This window comes from Camelus ferus, chromosome 19 (assembly GCF_009834535.1).
Source record: "Camelus ferus isolate YT-003-E chromosome 19, BCGSAC_Cfer_1.0, whole genome shotgun sequence".
NCBI lineage: Eukaryota > Metazoa > Chordata > Mammalia > Artiodactyla > Camelidae > Camelus > Camelus ferus.
Window position 1 is genome coordinate 8,388,689 of NC_045714.1, and position 19,423 is coordinate 8,408,111.

At 43.0% G+C, this 19,423-nt stretch overlaps 1 protein-coding gene across 6 annotated transcripts in view; it reads right to left on the reverse strand.

Annotated features, from left to right (window-relative positions):
• The window catches only part of BCAS1 (breast carcinoma amplified sequence 1), a 104,248-nt gene that overhangs the window by 27,081 nt on the left and 57,744 nt on the right, over nucleotides 1–19,423 (reverse strand). For 3 of the 6 annotated variants that reach the window (XM_032461404.1, XM_032461405.1, XM_032461408.1), the window contains 4 exons: nucleotides 15,589–15,735; nucleotides 14,366–14,410; nucleotides 11,868–12,002; nucleotides 5,253–5,429 (listed from right to left, as the gene is read on the reverse strand). In XM_032461404.1, the coding sequence (XP_032317295.1) occupies nucleotides 5,253–5,429; nucleotides 11,868–12,002; nucleotides 14,366–14,410; nucleotides 15,589–15,735 (504 nt within the window). The remainder of the gene's footprint in view (nucleotides 1–5,252; nucleotides 5,430–11,867; nucleotides 12,003–14,365; nucleotides 14,411–15,588; nucleotides 15,736–19,423) is intronic. The other 3 variants (XM_032461407.1, XM_032461406.1, XM_032461409.1) reach the window with 1 other exon arrangement.

Genomic DNA, 19,423 nt, shown 5'->3' on the forward strand with positions numbered 1-19,423 from the left:
TTCGGTTATGTTCGGTTCCGGAAGCAGAATGGGCACAGGAGGACGCGGATCTCAGTTCCATCCTGATGAGCCGCTCCCTAGAGGACAGCAGCACACTGACCTCTGTAAAACAAAAATTCTGGGGCATCCTAGCTTCAGTCCATTGTGCCAGCGTTTTGAGATCTTGATCGTTTATATTGGGGATCACATTAACGAGCGAACCCAGCTTGCAACCTTGATAAGGCTGCCTCGCAGGTCACTGACCAAACAGACTCTGAATGAGGAGGCCCGAGGCCAGATTCCAGAGAGCTGCGCAAAGACGGCTCCTTGCATGTGGCTTTGACCCTTTACTATTCTTTGTTGGCCTGCGTCTCCCCATCCCGTGAATGTGCACTCGATGCACTTCCGCAGAACTGAAAAAAAGCAGCAGGACTAACAAAGGTGATAATGGAAACCACCTGGACTCCAGGGCTGTATGCTAAGCAGTGGGTTAGTTTTTAACAATAGTGCTCCGTGTCTTCAAAACGGAAGCAGTTCTCCCCTCATTTCTAGGCCTCTGCTCCAACATCTATTAACTTCTCTTTTTTTTTTTTTTAATGGAGGTACCAGGGATGGAAGCCAGGACTTGTGCATGCTAAGCATGCGCTCTAGCACTGAGCTAGACCCACTCCTGCTAAACATTCTCTCTTACTCTAAAACCATAGATTTCGAAGACTGAAGTGTGTCTCTATTCTCCTTCCAAGCTGACTGTGTCCTGGATCACACAGTACAGCATCCTGCGTCTCACATTTAATGTGTATTTGTAACTGGCTTGGCTTCCATGTTCAACACACAATGACAGACGAAGTGGCCTCGGACAACTGCTTCCTTTTCTCCTCATCCTTTCCGCACAGAAGAACGCCTACGAGCTGAGGAACCAGCCACCCCAGATTCCAATTCCTCATTGCCCCTGCCGAGGGGTACGCGGTGATGGCTAACCTCTGGAGAGGAGAGAGGGCTGCCTCTTCCATGTCGGGAATGGGGTCCTGAAGGGAATTTCAAAGACGGGAAGGAAAATCGGACGGTGCTGCTGACAGAGCAGCTCACTTCAAAGTGAATGAGAGAGAATGATTCTCAAGTGCAAGGTCGACGTCTGCAGACCCAAAGGCATTTCTGAGGTTCTCAGGCCCTGCAGTCAGAGGAACGTGATGCGGCGCGGCGGCCGGTCAGGAGAAACACAGAGCGTGGGATTCTCATTCAGATCTCAAACCCAGAAACACTTTGATCTGTCTCGGTGAACTGTACATCTGGCTGTTATCTGGTGAGTCTAAAAACTGTCCGGTCTCATTAACAACAGCAACAAAGACCCAGTTTGAAACCTAAAGGATCTTGTTTGGACATTTACATTGCTGAGAATAAAGCCGCGCAGTTATCATATAAACGTCACTGACAAGAGCGCCTCTCCAGTCAATTCTTAAAGGAATGCTGCTTTAACATGCTGTCACCTGGGAGCACTTAAGCCAGCAGGCACCCTGCTGCTAGCAGGTCTCCTGGAAGCACCATTTGGATCATGTGACCGCTGTTCCGCGTTCACTGATTGCACGGTGGACCTAAGACCTTTTCTATCAAGCCCAGATATTTCAGCCCACCTTCCAGGTGCCTCCATAATCGTCCAGCCATACGCCAGACTTTCTTAACCGAGATCCCTGTGGATTCAGGGATCAAACACAGGATTCGGGTTTTGAAACAAATAACCCAGCTGAGTCAGAGGAATTTTTCATTTATTTTCCTACTCAGTTCTTCCTGGCTTCAGGGCTCGCATTATTTTTCTACTTCATCATTTGTCTCCCCCAAAGGAAAGCAGGAAAAGCACCATTTTAAAGATGCTCCAAACGTTATCATTTACTAATTGTGTGCACGCACATACGTGTACACATGCACATGTGCATGCATTCGTATGTATCTTGTTCCTCCAAATGGATTTCAGTCTTTTGATGTAGCAAGTAAGTCTTATACTTGTTTTGTACCATGGGTGCTGTTGGTACCAGAAGTCACACATGGATATTTAGATCATAACCAGCCATGTCATACTTGAAGAAATGATGTTAACACCGTTCATTGAGCACTTACTATGTCTCAGACGCTTTCTATGTAAATTATTGGATTCTCATAACAACACTGTGAGATAAACATGGTCCCTACTTTACAGATAAGAAGATAAAGGCTCTAAGTGGTCAAATAATGTGTCTGAAGTTACAAAGCCCCATCTTTCTGATTCTGGCTATTAATGCAAACTTGCCACACACACGATTTTTTTTCAGATCATCTATTCTAATCGTTTCGCTCAACAAATGAGGAGAAAGAAACCCACAGTAAGTTACTTTTGTAAGGTCACACAGCAAATGGTATCTCAATTAACCCAGAAAAACAAACGGCATAGTTTGCCCGAGTAACTGGATTTAAACTCTTTTTTGTCAAGCACAACAGAATTCAAAATTAATTTTCTCAAAGGTTATTTCTGTTATTTTTTGTTTACAATAAGAACCACTTCAGCCATCAAGACGAAGTCAAAATACCGTACAATTTCATATTGACAGCCTTTTAGGGGAAACATTAATTTCTGATGTTCATAATTGCAGACTTACAAACGTCAAAATTTGCTTGTTGAAAAGTTTCTCAATTAAAAGAGAAGAAAGAGAGCTTAGGGTCAGTTAGCGGAAATGTCAGAATTTTCAAGGGTTTCTCTTTGTTTCTCAAAATTTTTATAAGGATGGTGTTATAAGCAAAGCTTATTCTAATTTAAAGAAAAGAGCACAAAGACTGTCATTTTGTCTCCTACTGGGAGTAAGTGCCTCCAGGAGAATGTAAGTTATAAGAAGGCAGCAGTCCGTTCACTGACATTTCCTCAAAGCCTAGCACTTGGGGGACACACGCACCCCTTAGTACGAAGGAAGCGACTTACAATATTGCTAAATGAGTGACTCTCCCCATGTCACTTCTTTACAGAGCTTTTTCTTCTGATTGGGTGGAAGAAGGAAAGACAAGCTTTATAGGTGATGTGGTTTTCAGTTTCTCTTAACTTCATTATTTTTATGATCATCGAAAGAAATAAAGGCAGAGAATGGTGAAAAAAAAAAAAACAAAACAAAACTGAGAGACCGGAATAAACGAACTTCTGTCATCAGAGAGAGGAATGCCATGTGGTCCTGACTTTCCTTTTCAATGGGAATAGCTGGAATTTCAAAGAAACCAATATATCCTTTATCGACCATGAGATAAGATAAAATATTTGAGGTTTAGAAGCTTAAAAGCTTCCCCCAAGTGGATGGCACAGAAAGATGAAGTGGACGGGTTAATGCCTCAACCATCCTGGGCACACAGCAAATAAACGACGTTGGAGGAGAGATTTGCCCACGGGCCGCTGTTGTGGGAGCCCCAGTGTCCGGGGCTTCCCAGCATTACTTAATTTAACCCTCACTTCATTTCCATGACATAGGTACGATTATTATTTGCATCTCACAGATGAGGAAACTGAGGCTCATCCAGGTGGACTGGGACTCAAAGTGGGACCTGTCTGACTCCAGACTCTTAACCCTTATATCAGTGTTCCTCAAACTTCCGTCGTTTGCTGACCTCCTGTATCATTTTTGGTGCACTGTACGCACTACTGGCATCCATTACTGTGTTGACGCTGAGGCCAAGCTGCTCCCAGGAAATGACTGAGCACAGAGGGTGCTAGACGGTTCTTTGTGCCCCATGCAGAACCCTCGCAGTGGGCAAGCCGTGCTCTGCGATTCCCCACCGGCTCAGCATCACCCTCAGTCTGAGGTTTTTCAGACCCTCTCTTCTTTCCCTCTCTCCCTTCACAGGTGTCAGGCCCTCAGTGTGGTCTGCAGCCTCTCTCCCCCTGCTCCTGCCCCCTCTTTACCCTCCACAGTCGGTTTCCTCCAATAAATCTCCTGCACATCACTTCTGTCTTAGCTCCTGCCTTCTGAGAACACCAACTGACCATTATTTACTTACTGTCAGTACCATTAATTATATAACACTTTCCTTTTAACTGGATTCCTTTTTAAACTAAAGACATGCGGTCTCTCTCACCGTGAGCAAAATACATATATTAAATCTTGAGTTCTTTGTGCCAGTTCTATTTTTCCCAATACACTTACATCTGTATATGATTATTTAAGTAAAAATATTTGAATGTGAGTCACTTAAGTCATCTCCTTTGCCACCAGTACATGCATGTAACTTACTTAGAAACTGTTCCCTTCATTACATTGCCAATAAAATATTTTTTTGAAAAAACAAAAGGGTGGGGAAGGAGGATTAGAACAGAATGCCAAATGACATCATCCAAAGTTTTCATGAAGTTTTGGAGTTTGTGTTCTGGGCAGAACCTACAAGGAAGATTTCTGGACAATACAAAACAAACAGGAAAAAGTTTTAGCAACCCAGCTGGATTCTGGACATGAGAATAAACTAACACCACGGTGGCATGGATTTTATCACCTTCCTCACATTGTGTGCCAAGTGGCACGGATGCTTTGTCGAACTGGCTAAATTAGATTTTTTCCTTTCTATGGATTACACCCCTGCCACCCCCAACTCCATCCTTGACTTCTCGCTCATCTTTTGACTACATTTAAAATGGCTCTGAACGTGTGTGGCAGCTGGGGTTTGTTCAGCAAGGATGATCAAGGAATAGCTCTCAGAATTACTCAGCCCCGCACACCCCGTTTCCTTGCTTGGCAACTTAATTCTACAGGAGGAAAAAAATCAGGCAGTGGTTTGAGTTTTCCTATCACACAGCACACTGTGTGCTTGCCCTGATGGTGACCTGGCTGACACCTTGGTTTTCCAAAAGGAGAGAGAGACCTAGTGATTATCTCTGGCCAGGGGAGGAGAGAGAGAACCCAGAGTTGTTTCATCTCGCCAGGAGGAGAGAGCTCAGAAAAAACCAAGAGGAAACCAGAGTAATCCACCATTTTAGAAAGAAAACGAAATCACAAAATACCACGACCCCTCTGTGATGAACCAGAGTAATTCCAAGAACGAAAAATTTACTTGTTCCATTTCCTTTTCTTTCCCACGAAACACATGTTTATCACAAGACAGGCATTTCATTTTTTTCCCAGGAGTGAGTTTAAAGTCTTCAACTCAGCGGCAAGCTGAGTCATTCTGGAGGAGAAGAAGCTCCACGCGCTGCTGAGTACACTGGTTGGTCCAACAGAAACCATTTCTCAAGTCATCCTAATCCCAAGGACTCTCCAAATCTTGAAGATAGGACTTACCTTTTTCCAGAACAGTTTGCCCAGAGGCAGAGAGGTGGGCCCGCCCTTCTCCTTGGCTCCTTCCTTTGCTGCTTCAGTGGATGTAGAATTCTTGGCTGCCCCTTGGGGCTCCTGGGGCGTAACATGGGCTTGGTCTGACTTGATGTCGGCTGGAGTGGTGGGTGACTTTTCGGCATCCTAGAGGAGTTTAAAATTATTTTCAATGATCTCAGGCTGTCAAAAGCAAAAGGTCTCTTTTATACACATGGGCTGGGGTCATGCCTGTTAACTGTCTTCTTCACAATTGTCTGTCTTTTCCAAATATTCCACATGGACGTGGATTTGTGTTAAAATCTTGGAAAAAGTCAAGTTATTTTCCTTTTACAAGAAATACATAATTAGAACCATGACGTATTATGTTTATGGAAGTAACGCGTTAGGAATCAAGGTGATTGTAAGAGGCACTTGCTGTTAGAAGGTTAGTTGGTGTTGAGCCCATCAGTTGGCAAATGGTTTTGATCATGTTCACGGCAGAAAAAAACATTCTGAGCACACACTTCCCATACTTGCGTATTTATTCATATGATAAAGATGCACTGTTTTACTCATCCAAATTTGAAATTAAAGACGGGTGACAATAAATATACTTTAAAAGAGAGGTGTCTAAGATTTCCTCCCAAGCTCCACTTTAGAGATCCCTGACCCAGTCTGCAGCGTTTGTGTAAGGAACTCACTGAAGAAGTCTGAGTTTGAAGACCACCCGCAACCCCTGTTTCTGCACTTTTAGATGCAACGCCCACGTCTAAAGTAGATGCGACTGAGTGGATTGTAATGGACAGAAAACTGCAAATGCTCTTCATTCTGTCCTTTCTCTTTCTCTCTCCCACCTTCTCTCTCCCGGCCCCAATCTCCCCTTCCCCTCTGAGCAGACATGCTGAGGTCCAATTCTGGGACACGGGACCTTCTCAGCTCCCAAGTCATGGGACAAAGGAAGAGTTCAGAGAATTGCAGCCTCTATTTATCTCGACAGGAGGGAACACTGCATTAAAAATTTTAACGCTGGGCTCATCTGACCTAACTCCTTCATCTTCAGCATCTTCGTTTGAATGATTCCTGCTCCGGGGACTTGGGACACAAACCCTTAAATTCCCAGGGGTGTCAGATCTTTGACTACATTTTCTGATTAAAAAGAAAAAAAAGATCTGGCAGCACAAACAGGGTGTGGAAAAACAGTACTCTTGACCTTGGAAAGAGTCTTAGCGACCACCTAGTCCAATGCCCACGTTTTCACAGATGGGGCGATGGAGGCCCACGACCTGATCTGCCCGACACGGATATGGGGCACAGTCTGGCCTCGGATCTGACCTCTGGCTCCTCCCTGGCGCTCTTTCCACACAGCACAATGCCTCTCCAAAGGGTGTTCACCAATGATGTGAATTTTGCTGTCTGATGCAAGACGCAGTATCTTCCACACTGACTTTTTTGATACCAAGAGGGAGTCATTAATTGAGCAGATTCTATGTTTGAATCTGGAGACAAAGGGCCGATGTCTAGAAATTACTTTTGTGACAGGTGATCCTGGAATAATCCCAGTTACATTTAAAAATGGATAAAATCACATAATGCTGGGGTTTAAAATAAACTCTACCTTGTAGCAACAGTGAAATCAAAATGGCTGAGCTCATACGGTCCTGCATTTATGCATGTCCCAAATGCTCTCGGACACCTGGTGCTGTCTGAGCTCTGAACGGCAATTACACGAGCGAGGGCTGGTGGCAAGGAAGTGCCCTCCACCAACTAGCTTGCTCACTTTTTCAGAAAATACGAGGAACGTATTATTATTTATTCACATACTCATAAAAAATGCATGGAGTGTCTTCTAAGACCTGGGATGTGTACTAGGTGCTGGGGTTATGTGTCCTCATGGAGAGCAAGACACTAAACAAATAATTCCACAAATGAATGTAAAATTTCAACTATGATAAGTGCCATGGTGGGGGAGGGGAGGATTCGGTGCTTTAAAAAACAAACAAACAAACAAAAAAGGCTGAACCAGAGAATCAGATCCGTCATGACAATTAGGGAAGGCTTGACCGAGAAAGGGGGTGCCTGTGCCAATGATCTAAAGGGTGAGCAGAGGTGAACTGGAGACGGAAGGAAGCACACCCCATGCACAGGGAACAGGATGCTCTCAGAGCCCTCGGCGAGCATCAGAGGGACGTGAAGGAAGTAGAAACGGCAGGAGTAGCCTGAGCTGGTCCCCAGCGTCAGCTCCCCTGCTGCTTTCCTGGGAGAATCCCCAGGTGCGAGACCAACGACCTGGGGGTGGAGCTGACCTCACTTCCACCTCTCAGAAAGGGTCCTTGTTGGCTTCAGTAAATCATGGATCCAGCTAACGTCACTGCAGCAGGCGCTCCATCGCTTCCTGACCCCACGCTGCTCTGATTTAAATTCTGTTGCTTTGCTTTCTGCACTTTAGATGCTGTGTTATCCGTCCAGCTCACGGCTGCCGCTTCCTCGGTGCTCAGTTTACTCAGCCAGAGCCACAGGGGGCTACAAAAAAACAAAGGCTGGCTCTGGAGTTCTAGAACCCTTCCAGGACAGGTCCAGTTTACTCACTCCATCACACACCTCTGGTTTGGCTGGTGTCACTGCTTCCTCTGGTTCCCCTCGGCCTCCTCTCTCTCTCAGCCCCCTGAAGCTGGGACCATGGTCCCAGGGGGACTAGGCACAGAGATTTCCGACTTTTAACTGTGACTGAATAATAACAATAAAAGGGACCCGTGCCAGGCAATGTTCCAGGCAACTGAACGTTCTAACAACAGTCCTATGAGGAAGGAACTAATTGTTACGTCCATTTTATAGTTAGGAACATCTTGATCCCAGGTGGTTAAATAACTTGCTTGTGATCACAGTCATAAGGGGCAGAGTTGACCTCTGAAGCCAGGCAGTCCAGGTGCCCAAGCTGAACCCTCAACAGCTACTCTCTCTCTACTGCCTCTAACACACCAAGGTACCCCACTCCATGGGCTGTACTCCCCATCGGGGATGGACCGTCTACACCACGCATGCTCAGCCAGGGCAATATTAGCTCCAAGCAGGGGGAGAGTTGGAGGTGATGTTGCCTTGCTCTTGGGTGATGTGTTTTAGAAAAGTTTTAGATATTAATATACTCTCGGACCCTACTAAGGGCCATGGCACATAAACAGATAAACAGTATACATGTTGTACTAAAATTCCATGGGGGGAAGGGCAATTAGGGATAAAAAAGCTTCCTGGTGGAGAGATGAGAATGAGAAAAAGACTGAGAAACACATCTATACTGCTCAGTTTCTCTGGGAAATGGCCAATTCTCTGCCCTGGGAAGATACCCTGAGATCCTTGAAAAACATCACAAGGGCAGGACTCTATCAGACGTATAATAATATCACTCTAATATATCTGTGTAATTGTTTGTTGACTATGCTTCTCCCTGGCCAGGCTGTGGGCTCTGTGAAGGTTCAGGGCTGTGACGCCTTGATCACCGTTACTTCCCTACCTCCCATCGGATTCAGTGTCTGGCATTGAGTAAATAACAAATTAACTGCATGCGAGGGACCACAGAGAGGTGCCCACACAGCATCCTGCCACGCCGTGTTCCCGCCCGCCACCCGCTCCTTACTGGTGGAGTCATAGACCACCGTGAGTCATCTCTCCCCCCGCCCACTCATCTCCTCACTTTCCAAAGAAGTGCTCCGAATGGCGTTCTGCCAGCATCAGCTGAATTACTCCTCTTTGCCTGCGTTCGGGAGGAGACTACAGAAATTCTCTCCGTGTTTTTTGGAAACAATCCCCTGAGTGGGGTGGCCAGACCGAGCAAATAACAGGGAGAAAATACGGTGTCCTGTTAAATCTGAATTTCAGATCGACAAAGAATCATTTTTTTTTTTTTTGCATAAGTAGGTCTCATATATTGTCTGGGACATACTTATAGTTATACTAAAAAAAATTTGCTGTTTATTGGAAATTTGAATTTAAGTGGGTACCTCTATTTTATCAGGCAACCCTACCCATGAGATTCTAATGTATTAGATTAGGGGACTACATATCAGATAACCCTTACATTCTTCCACAATAAGTTCTCATCTTGTGTTTATGTCTGGGTGTGGGAGAGGAGAGGGAGGTGTTAGTAAGATACAAATGTTATACCAAGAACCAAAAAAACAATGAATGTGCGGCAGAAGCTTATGAATCACATGAGGCAGCTGCTAAGATTTTAGCTGCCTCACAAGAGAGGGCAGGCACTGAGCAAGCCTGAGTGGGGAGAGGCACATTTCCGGGCATGGAAGACATTCTAAAACAACGTCCTGCCTTGTGTGCACGTGGTCAGGTCCACTGTTTGGAGGACGGGTGAAAAAGTGTTACTCTGAGGCATCGCATGTGATTAAGCCAAGAACCAAAAAAAAAAGATTCAAATTCAGCAAAGAAATGCTGCTGATTGCCTTATGATTTATAACAATAAACATTTCATTTATTAATTCCAGACTCCTCCACTCTTTTAAACTAAGAAAATTCTTTTTATAGGGGGGAAAGTTGACATATAAAGAAATGAACCTTGGAGTTAACCAGAATTGATAACCATTGTGGTTGGTTTTTTGGGGTTTTGGGGGTTTTTTTGGGGGGGGTTTGAGCAAAACTAGAAGATAATGCTTGGATGTCAGTCTCTTCTGTCCCAGGTTACACTGAAATCAAGGTGGATGTCTCACACCTCCCATAACAAGGTTCATCGATAGAATCTGTCTGGTCAGTTTTAATGGCCCTATTTTCCTATCTTTTTTGGGTGACAGAACAATCAGTCCAGGAAAAGAAAAACACTGTCCCAGGCATGAAGGTAAAAGCCAATGAGATCTACCAAACTGATGTATAAATGAGAATTAAGAACATCTGAGAATTGTCCTCTTAACTTTGATGTTAGGGGAAAAAAAAAAGACTTGAATATACATCAAGGCAAAACCTCAGGTCTGTTTTACAGAAATCCCAGAAGGGGTTGCTACTTCTATGTCTTCTATGCCCAGTAGTTCCAGAACCTTCCCCTACCCCAAAATGCAACTCAGTGGGAGGATGTGAGGCCAAGGATTTGGAGAAGCCCCAGGAATACTGAACTTGGGTGGTCCACTTGTGGGAGGGGCAGAGATTCTGGAGACGTGACACTTTGCAGTGCATGCAATGAATATCATCATGAGACACACATCTGCAAGGTGGGGGGAACCTGCACACGTCTTGGGCATTCAAGGCCCCCTGCTCACAGAAACCCCATATGGAATTCAGCTAGGTTCCTTTGTACCAGATCTGTGACACGTGTCATTAGCAGTTACCAAACTGTCTCCCACGTACAGTGGTGCCACTTTCTAATGTTCCCTCCCCCACTGCAACGTCTCCCATCCACCTCCTCCTCTCTTTACAGACCAGAATAACTCTGTATGGAAACTGAAGGGTGGCTTCATAACACAGTTTGTTTATCAAATGCAGATTCAGCCACGAGAGCTTTCTATGGAGCGTTTATTTGCATACACAATCCTGGGACTATCACAGCCAGCTGGGGAAGTTCTTTTTAATAAGTTCATTCAACTTAGCGGAGAATGGTGGATATTTCAGGCACATTCAGAAGCATGCTAGCCCATTTCTGGGATCCGTTTAATGGATGGTTTTAGACAAACACTGGCATTTTCTTAGACATTAGAATAGTGAAATCTCCCAAACCGACTTCTCTGCTGCCTTTACTTTCCAAGAACATGGGAGACCTTGCTCTGCCTTCCCTCATTGTTTGATTCTGTCTGGGATTCCGTCTGGGTTCAGCATAAGTTTAGTTAACACAGGGAAGAGGCGGAACAGACCACAGAAAGGCAAAATTGTTATGCTGCGGTTAGCAGAGTATTTCCCAAAGTGTAGAAAGCATACCATTGCTGGTATCAGAGATGGCTTCAGGCTGTGCTGAGATAGCATATTAAATAATATTAAAATCAGGAAAATACTTTTCCCTTTTCAATTCTCATCATTCTAGGGCCATTCGGCGGAGAATCTGAGTCGGGTACTGGTGTATCTGTAACGCGTCTCTACCTCTGGCTAATTGCCCTTTAATAAGGCTGGAAAAGGGCAACGGACTCAGAGCTTTAAAATGAACGAGGTAGCTAGAATATAATCTCTTTTTAAAATTATCCTTATAATGGGAGCTTCCTCTTACGAAAAATGTTGCTGGTTTTCCAAGGGTGATGTAACATGAAGTTTCTTTTAAAGATACCTTCAAATAGAAAGTGAGTCGACTTCAATATAAAAGTACCCAGTCAGTAACCGTACACCTGTCAGAAATGATGCAGGTGGTATGCAAGCTTTCGACATTTGGGAGACACTGGGTTAGAAGGATAACCCCCGAACCCTGGTCCACACTGGGAAAATAGTCTGAGATGTTTATAACTGAGAACTGAAAGAAAAATCACTGAAACTTGATTCACATCATATTTAATTCCCCTCTAATGACGCCCACCACCCAAGGCTCCGTCTTCACTGAAGGGGAGCTGGGTGGAGGCAGGAAGGCACATGTGTCCAGTGGTGAAGACCAGGGTTCTTTTTTTCCCCCTCCTAGTTTGACAAGATACAGACCTTATGCCTAAAGAATTTCCTAAAGGCGAGCCCTAGCCGGGGGCTATGCAGGTGCTTTTTCTTGGCGCCTTTAGCCTGGCTCTCCGCCGTCTTCTGCCCAGCTTGTCCGTCACAGACACTTTCTGCTTTGGATGCCTTTCGGGCAACAGCAGTCACAGCTTAGAACTTTTGTTTTTAAACAAAATCCATTTCTCGGTTGTTTTTAAGTGCAGTAATCCACTTCGACAGTTAGCTGCAGGTATGTTACCCCTGTCTCCCCATCACGAGACATCATGGGGATGTGCATCTTTTTCAAACTTTCAAAGATGATTTATTACAGAGCATATTCACCATCTATTTCAGGTACACATTGACTTTCGACACAGCAACCTATTTAAATGACCCAGATTAATGCCACTCCATGTGCTAAAGACAATGAAAGATATTTAAGCTTTGTCTAGAGGACTTGAAGCCAGGTGACAATTTTAAAAATAAAAAAGATACTGCAGTCCCTACCTGACAGTTTTTAAAATCTAGATACCATTGTCACATGAAAAAGAAAAAAAAAATACTTGAAGACAAGCAATTTATTTTTGCATCCTGGAGTCAAGGCCAGCACTGCAGCTGAGTGACTTCCACTCTCAAATTGATCTCTTTTTCAGTATTGGAAACTTTAAGGAAGCAGTATCACCCACAAAAATTTCAACTGACTTCCAGACGGGCAGCTGTCCCAGGCAAAAGATGTCCTCAGTGTGAGCCATTCCACTGAGCCAAAGTGGGGGGAGATTGGAATAGAAACAGCCCAGTTACAACCATTGAGAATTGCTGACTCAAGGCACAAGTGTGCTAAAAAGTGCCCAGGGCCAAGTGAGAAGATGGACAAAGCACGAATCCAAGTACTTCAGTAGAAAAGATGTCAAAAGGGCAAGGCATGGGAACCAGGTTGGTAGAAAGAGGTCTGTTTGTGGGTGTCACGGACAACCTACTTTCACAAAACCATCTTTTGAGATCCAGTTCCACTAGCGTTGGGCCCACAGCACTCTGGGCGGGGCCACGAGATTGCAGCACTAGGTGCGTTCAGCTGGGACCACATTCTGGGTCGGGGAAGAGTCTTGGTGCATGAGCAGCTGGAGAGAGTGAGGGCATCGGGTCACTTGGGAAGCCACACAACACACCCACACGCCCCGCTGCTTGGGGCCTGCTGTGCTGACTATGGGACTTCAAACAATGCGAGACACAGAACGGAAAGAGAAACACTGGGACCCAACCATTCACTGAACTTGACCCTGGCTGCCTTGTAGCAAATAAGTAATTTTATAGGAAAACGCATGTGTATGCCTCAGATATAGACTTTTTTCCATGGAGGGAGAAAATTCTAGAGGAAGCAGTCAACACAATACTAATGTAATCACAGTGTTCAATCTGTCCTGCAGTGACTGTGGGAACAGGGATCCCCTACATCTGAGCAGAGCTCCCCGGTTTACCAGGCACTGTCACGACCTTCATTCAGTCTTGGGGAGATAGACTTTTTATCGCCTCACTTTTACAGACATGGGAATGTGGGTCCAGACCGGTTAGGATCACACAGCTATCAAGTAGCGGTACTGAAGCTCTAACACAGAATCTGTCTTCTCTGACAAATTCTAGGATCCTTCTCACAACTCAGCCTCTTCAGATCTGGGTAGCAGATGCCCCGGGCTGGCCAAGCCATTTGTTTGGTCCCAGTGTCTTTCAAAGCCCTTTCAGTTATCAAGAGAAGGACACAAGACACTTATCTGTCACCAAGTTAAACTTTCCTCATGATTCCCGTGAAACTTAAGCCATGTGTTCTACTAGAGATGATCGGCTCTGTCAAGTATAAAGGAAAAACATCTCCAGAAAGTAGCCATTCCAAACAAAATTTATGTTGAGGGGAACTGGCTGAGTTTCTAGGATGACAGTGAAAAAGTGCCCGCTCTCGAGGGCATCCTAACTCCTCTAAACGTTCCTACATTTGGCAAGTGTCGACTGGTGACTGTTTCGTTTCACCAAACAACTGCCACTGCAGTGAGATTAGTTTTTTTTTCAAATTACACGAAAAACAAAGTAAGACTCATTTTTTTAAAAACCAAAAATAGAGCAGCTTACGTCTACTTTAAACTGAGTCTCACCATTTTCTCATTTCCAGAGGCTAATTTTTACTCTATTCCCTGGGTCTCTCCACACACAGCTAAAAAAGACTAAAATGATATACAATGATTGGTATTCTGTTCTTGTTCTATACAAGAAATTGGCTTTTGTGACATTCTTTAGCCAGAATTGGTACATTTCCAGCTTCCCATCAAAATTTTCATTGAAACACAATTAATGTAAATGGAACGTTTTAAAGACAGTCTAACAGCACTACGAAATCGCTAAATATGTAAACATGTGTATACATCTATACACATGCATAAGATTCAAACAATAAAGAAGCACACATAAATCCAAATCCAACTCTATACACAAACCCAAACATAAACACGCTACAAGCTACTCACCGTGTCTTCCAGATCTTTCTTTGTTTCAGCTTTGCTGGGTGAAACCTTAAAAGTTTGAAAAAAAAAACAAGTGTTAAAAGCCATAGCTCTTTAGGGTGATTTTATTTCATAAATACATAATTTTTTAGGGTAGCCCAGTCCACGCTACAGGTAAGGAATGTAATCACTGAGTACTTTTCGTTTAGCAGAAACTCTCGGACTTCTGGGTCACCCCTAAGTATACATAAGTTAACAAAATTAATATTTTATAACAAAATGCATCCGATCTTACACATCCACCAAGAGCTTGGCCCCACTCAAAACTGTCTCCTGGAGGGCCACAGACTTTATTTTTTCCTTTTTTTAAAACTTACCCTTTTTTTCCCCCATCTTTTTCTTCTTTTTGGTTATTTTTTAAAATTTTGGTTTCATTTTTTGGTGTGGGAGCTATTTAGGTTTATTTATTCATTTTTTCATGGAGGGACTGGGGATTGAATCCAGGCCCTCATGCATGCTAAGCACGCGCCCCACCACTGAGCTAGACCCTTCCAGCTACAGTCTTCCCAACAATTCTACCACTAAAACAAACAAATGCACAAGCCTTTGGTGTTGGTGGCACATTCTGTTGATGTTTCCTGTCTTGCCTTTTGAAGTCAGTCTTGGTCTTTGGAAATAGCCCAAACACTTTGAGCTATCTGTTTAATTATGCATTCACTCATTCAGCCCTTTATTGAGTGTCTGGCATGTGCCAAGCCGTGGGCTCTGAAGACACACAGATGAGCAGGCAATGCAAGACATGGGTCCCCGCCTCCACCCAACTTAAAAGGGAGCTGTAGGTGTAACAGGACAGGAAGAGACTTCTACAGTTTGATTTGCCATTTGAGTGGCAAAACTGCTTGGATAGGTCCTCATCTCAGGGAATTATTTTCCAATTATTTGTAGGATCAACAACTGGAGGACATCCAATGGCAGCAGCGCTCCATTACAACACAGCTCATGTCATACAGTTAGGGCACCCGCTGTTCATACCGCAGTTCCCAGCACCAAAGACTCCCTCACTGAAAGCCAACTCCCTTACGAAGCACATCTTGTCCCTGTTCTGCAGTGTCCCAGCTGCATCATGGTGACACCCCATGTAGAACGAAGACATTCAAGTGCGCATCATTCTTAGAATTAACAAAACTTTCAAGCAATAGAATAAAATAGAATTTTAAGGAACAGAATGGAGAAAGGAAACTGCTTACCAGGGTTTTAAAGAAGCTCATGATGGAATTATTATTCTCTGTCTGGGGGTCTTCCTTTGCAGTCTCCAGTTCTTCAGGGTCCCCAGGGACAGAGCAACTCACAGTTGTGATTTCCTGTCCTTCCCTCCTCCTGCCGTCAGCTATGTCCTAGGAGGAAGACAGAGTTTTCACAGTTGCGACTTGTTGAATGTGTGGACTCCCAAAGTAATATTTTTGCTTCGCGCCCCTTTCTCCCTTCCCGCCTAATTCCAGCCATACTTCTTCTGCCCACGGCCGTGTAGAACAATCAGGAGCTTATGAGCATCCCTCTCCCTTCCCCTCCCCCTCTTTCTAACATATTCAGCATTTGCTGTTAGCTGGAGGGACATTGTTTGGAGCCAGAGGCTCACAAACACAGCAGTGCGTGTTGCATTCCAGACAAAAACTCTTTTCTCCCAGCTCTGCAAAGAGGTTGTGTATGATGCCAATATTTTGTGGTCTTCTCGTCTAATCATTTGTGTATTATCCTCAGAGATGCTTCTATCTGATTTCCCACAATCCCCACAGTGATGAATTGTATCAACGAAAAAAAAAAGTACTGATGTTTTAAAATAATATTTCCGTTTTCAGGATGTGAGAGTTTACGAATGCAAGGGGTGTGATTCAGGGACTGGTTTTCTCCTCTAGCTCACTCAGGAGGGTAGGATGCATTCTGAACGCTCTCCTTTTTTCATCTCCACTCCTGTGACCCTGGCCCAAGCCAGGTGCCCATAAGCCCATCCTTTCTTCAGGCTTGGGCTCAAGTTTACTTCCTCCACTGAAGTCCTTCTGGGTCCCAGCAGCCACGGGACCTGTTCCCTTCTCTGAGTTTCTATACCACCACTCCCTGCACACTCACGTGGCACATGGGGTTACCTTAAAGCCAAGGACCAGGCCAGAAGAGTCTGCATTAAAAATGGGGCTTTTGGGGAAAGGAGATAAAAATACATAAACACATTCTGGTGAATATTTTAAAAGGTAGTAATAACGCCAGTATTCCGCAGGGTTTCGCTCAGCCCTGGTACTCTCTCTAAATGGAGCAGAGCTTCTTGTGAAACGCCTCATAAAGGGCTGGAACTTCACAAACCAAAAGCAGAGAAAAGCCATGGTCTTAACAAGCTTTTAAGTAAGTTCTGAGGATCTAATATACAGCATGGTGACTATAGTTAGTAATACTGTACTAGATGCTTGAAAGTTTCTAGGAGAGTAGACCTTAAATGTCTTCACCACAAGAAAGAAATAGAAATTATGTGAGGACGAAGGAGTTATTAACTAAACCTACTGTGGTAATCTTTGCAATATATACACGTATCAAATCATCAAGTTGTACACTTTAAACTTACATGATATTATATTTCAATTATATATCAATAAATATAGAAAAAACAATACCACTTATAATTGCACAAAAAATGAAATACAAAACAGGTATAGGACTTATATGCAGAAAACTTTACAATACTGAAGAAAGAAATTATAAACGATATAAATAAAGAGAGACATACAATGTTCATGGACTGGAAGACTCCACACCACAAAGATGTCAATCCTCCTAAGTTGATATACAGGGTTAGTGCAATTCTTATCAAAATCCTAGCAGGATATTTAGAGATAGATGAGATTATTCTAAGATTTAAAGGTCAAAGGAATTAGAATATCTGAAACAATTTTGAAAAGAAAGAATAAAGTGGGAGGAACCAGCCTACCTGATTTCAAGCCTTGTTATACAGCTATAGTATGCAAGGCTGTGTGGTATTGGTGGGTGGAGGCACAGACACATATTTGAATGGACAGAATGGAGAACCCAGAAATAGACCCACACAAATGTGCCCAACTGATTTTTGACAAAGATGCGAAAGCAATTCAATAGAGGAAAGATCATCTTTGCAATAAACAGTGCTGGAATAATTTTACATTGAAAAAAAAAAAAGAACTTCAGTCTAAGTCTTATGCCTTATACAAAAATTAACTCAAAATGATCAACGACTAAAATACAAATGTAAAGTATAAAACTTTAAGAAAAAAATAAGAGAAAATTTCTAGAATTGATGACAAAGAGTTTTTAAACTTGACATCAAAAGCATAATCCATAAAAGGAAAAAATGATAAATTGGTCCCATCCAAATTGAAAGCTTTTGCTTTGTGAAAGATCCTTTTAAAAAGGATGAAAAAAAAGCTAGAAAGGGGGAGAAAGTATTTGAAAACCACTTATCTGACAAAGGACTAGAATCTAGAATATATAAAGAACTCTCAAAACTCAACAGTTAAAAAAAACTCAAGCAATCCAATCAGAGAATGGCAAAGATATGAAGAGACATCTCACTGAAGATACAGATGGCAAATAAGCATGTAAAAGATGTTTAGTTTCATTAGCCACCAGGGAAATGCAAAGTAAAACCACAACAAGATACCACCACACACCTATCAGAATGGGGAAAGTAAAAAACAGTGACAATTTCAAATGCTGGCAAGGATGCAAAGAAACCAGATCACTCACACACTGCTGATGGGAATATAAAGTGCTACAGCCAATCTGGAAAAGTTTAGCAGTTTCTTAAATAACTAAACATGCAAGTATAATTTAACCCAGCAACTGCACGCCTGGATTTTTTTTTTCTACAGAAATGAAGACTTATATTCACAACCCAATACATTCATGTTCATAAAAACTTTGTTTGTAATAGCCCCAAACTGGAAACAGCCAAATGTTTTTCAATGGTTGAATATTTAAACAAAATGTGTTACATCCACAGCATGGAATACTACTCAGCCATAAAAAGGAATGAAGGAAAAATATCTATTGATAGACTCAATGACCTGGGTGGAACTCCAGGGGATTATGCTGAAGGAAAAAAGCCTGTCCAAAAAAGACATATATTGTGTGACTCCATTCATATAACATTCTTGAAATGATCTACTTACGAAAATGGAGAAGAGATGTCAGAAGTTAAGAAAGGGGTGGAGGAGGGAGGAAAGTGGAGGTGCCTATCAAAGAGCAACGTGAGGTGGTGTCGCCATGATGGAAAGGTTCTCTTATGCATTATATCCAGGTCCGCATCCTGGTGGTGATGTTGTATTGTAGTTTTGCAAGATGTTACCATTGGGGGATGCTGGATAAAGGAATTTCTTTGTATTACTTCTTACAACTGCATATGAACCTACAATAATTTCAAGATTTAAAAGTTTATAGAAAGTATTACAGGGTAGTACTGAAAAAGGAAGAATGAAGAACAATTAAAAAGTCTCCACTCACAGCAGCACTGTATACAATAGCCAAGATGTGGAAGGAACCTAAATGTCCATCGACGTATGACTGGATAAAAAAAACTGTGGTATATTTATGCAATGGAATACTACTCAGCTATGACAAATAATAAAATAATGCCATTTGCAGCAACATGGATGGACCTAGGGATAGTCATTCTAAGTGAAGTAAGCCAGAAAGAGAAAGAAAAATACCATATGATAGCACTCATCTGTGGAATCTTAAAAACAAAAGACAAAAAAGACACTATGAACTCGTCTACAAAACAGAAACACACTCGTAGACATAGTAAACAATCTTACAGTTACTGGGGAAAGGACATGGGAAGGGATAAATTTGGGAGTTTGAGATTTACAAATGTTAGCCACTATATACAAAAATAGATCTTAAAAAAAGTTTCTTCTGTATAGCACAGGGAACTATGCTCAATATCTTGTAATAACCTTTAATGAAAATGAAAAAAAAGATCCAAAGTAGGAAAAAAAAAAGTCTTCACAATTTTGGAACAGGTAAATAAAGCAGCATGGGGTATGAACATATGAAGTTTACCTA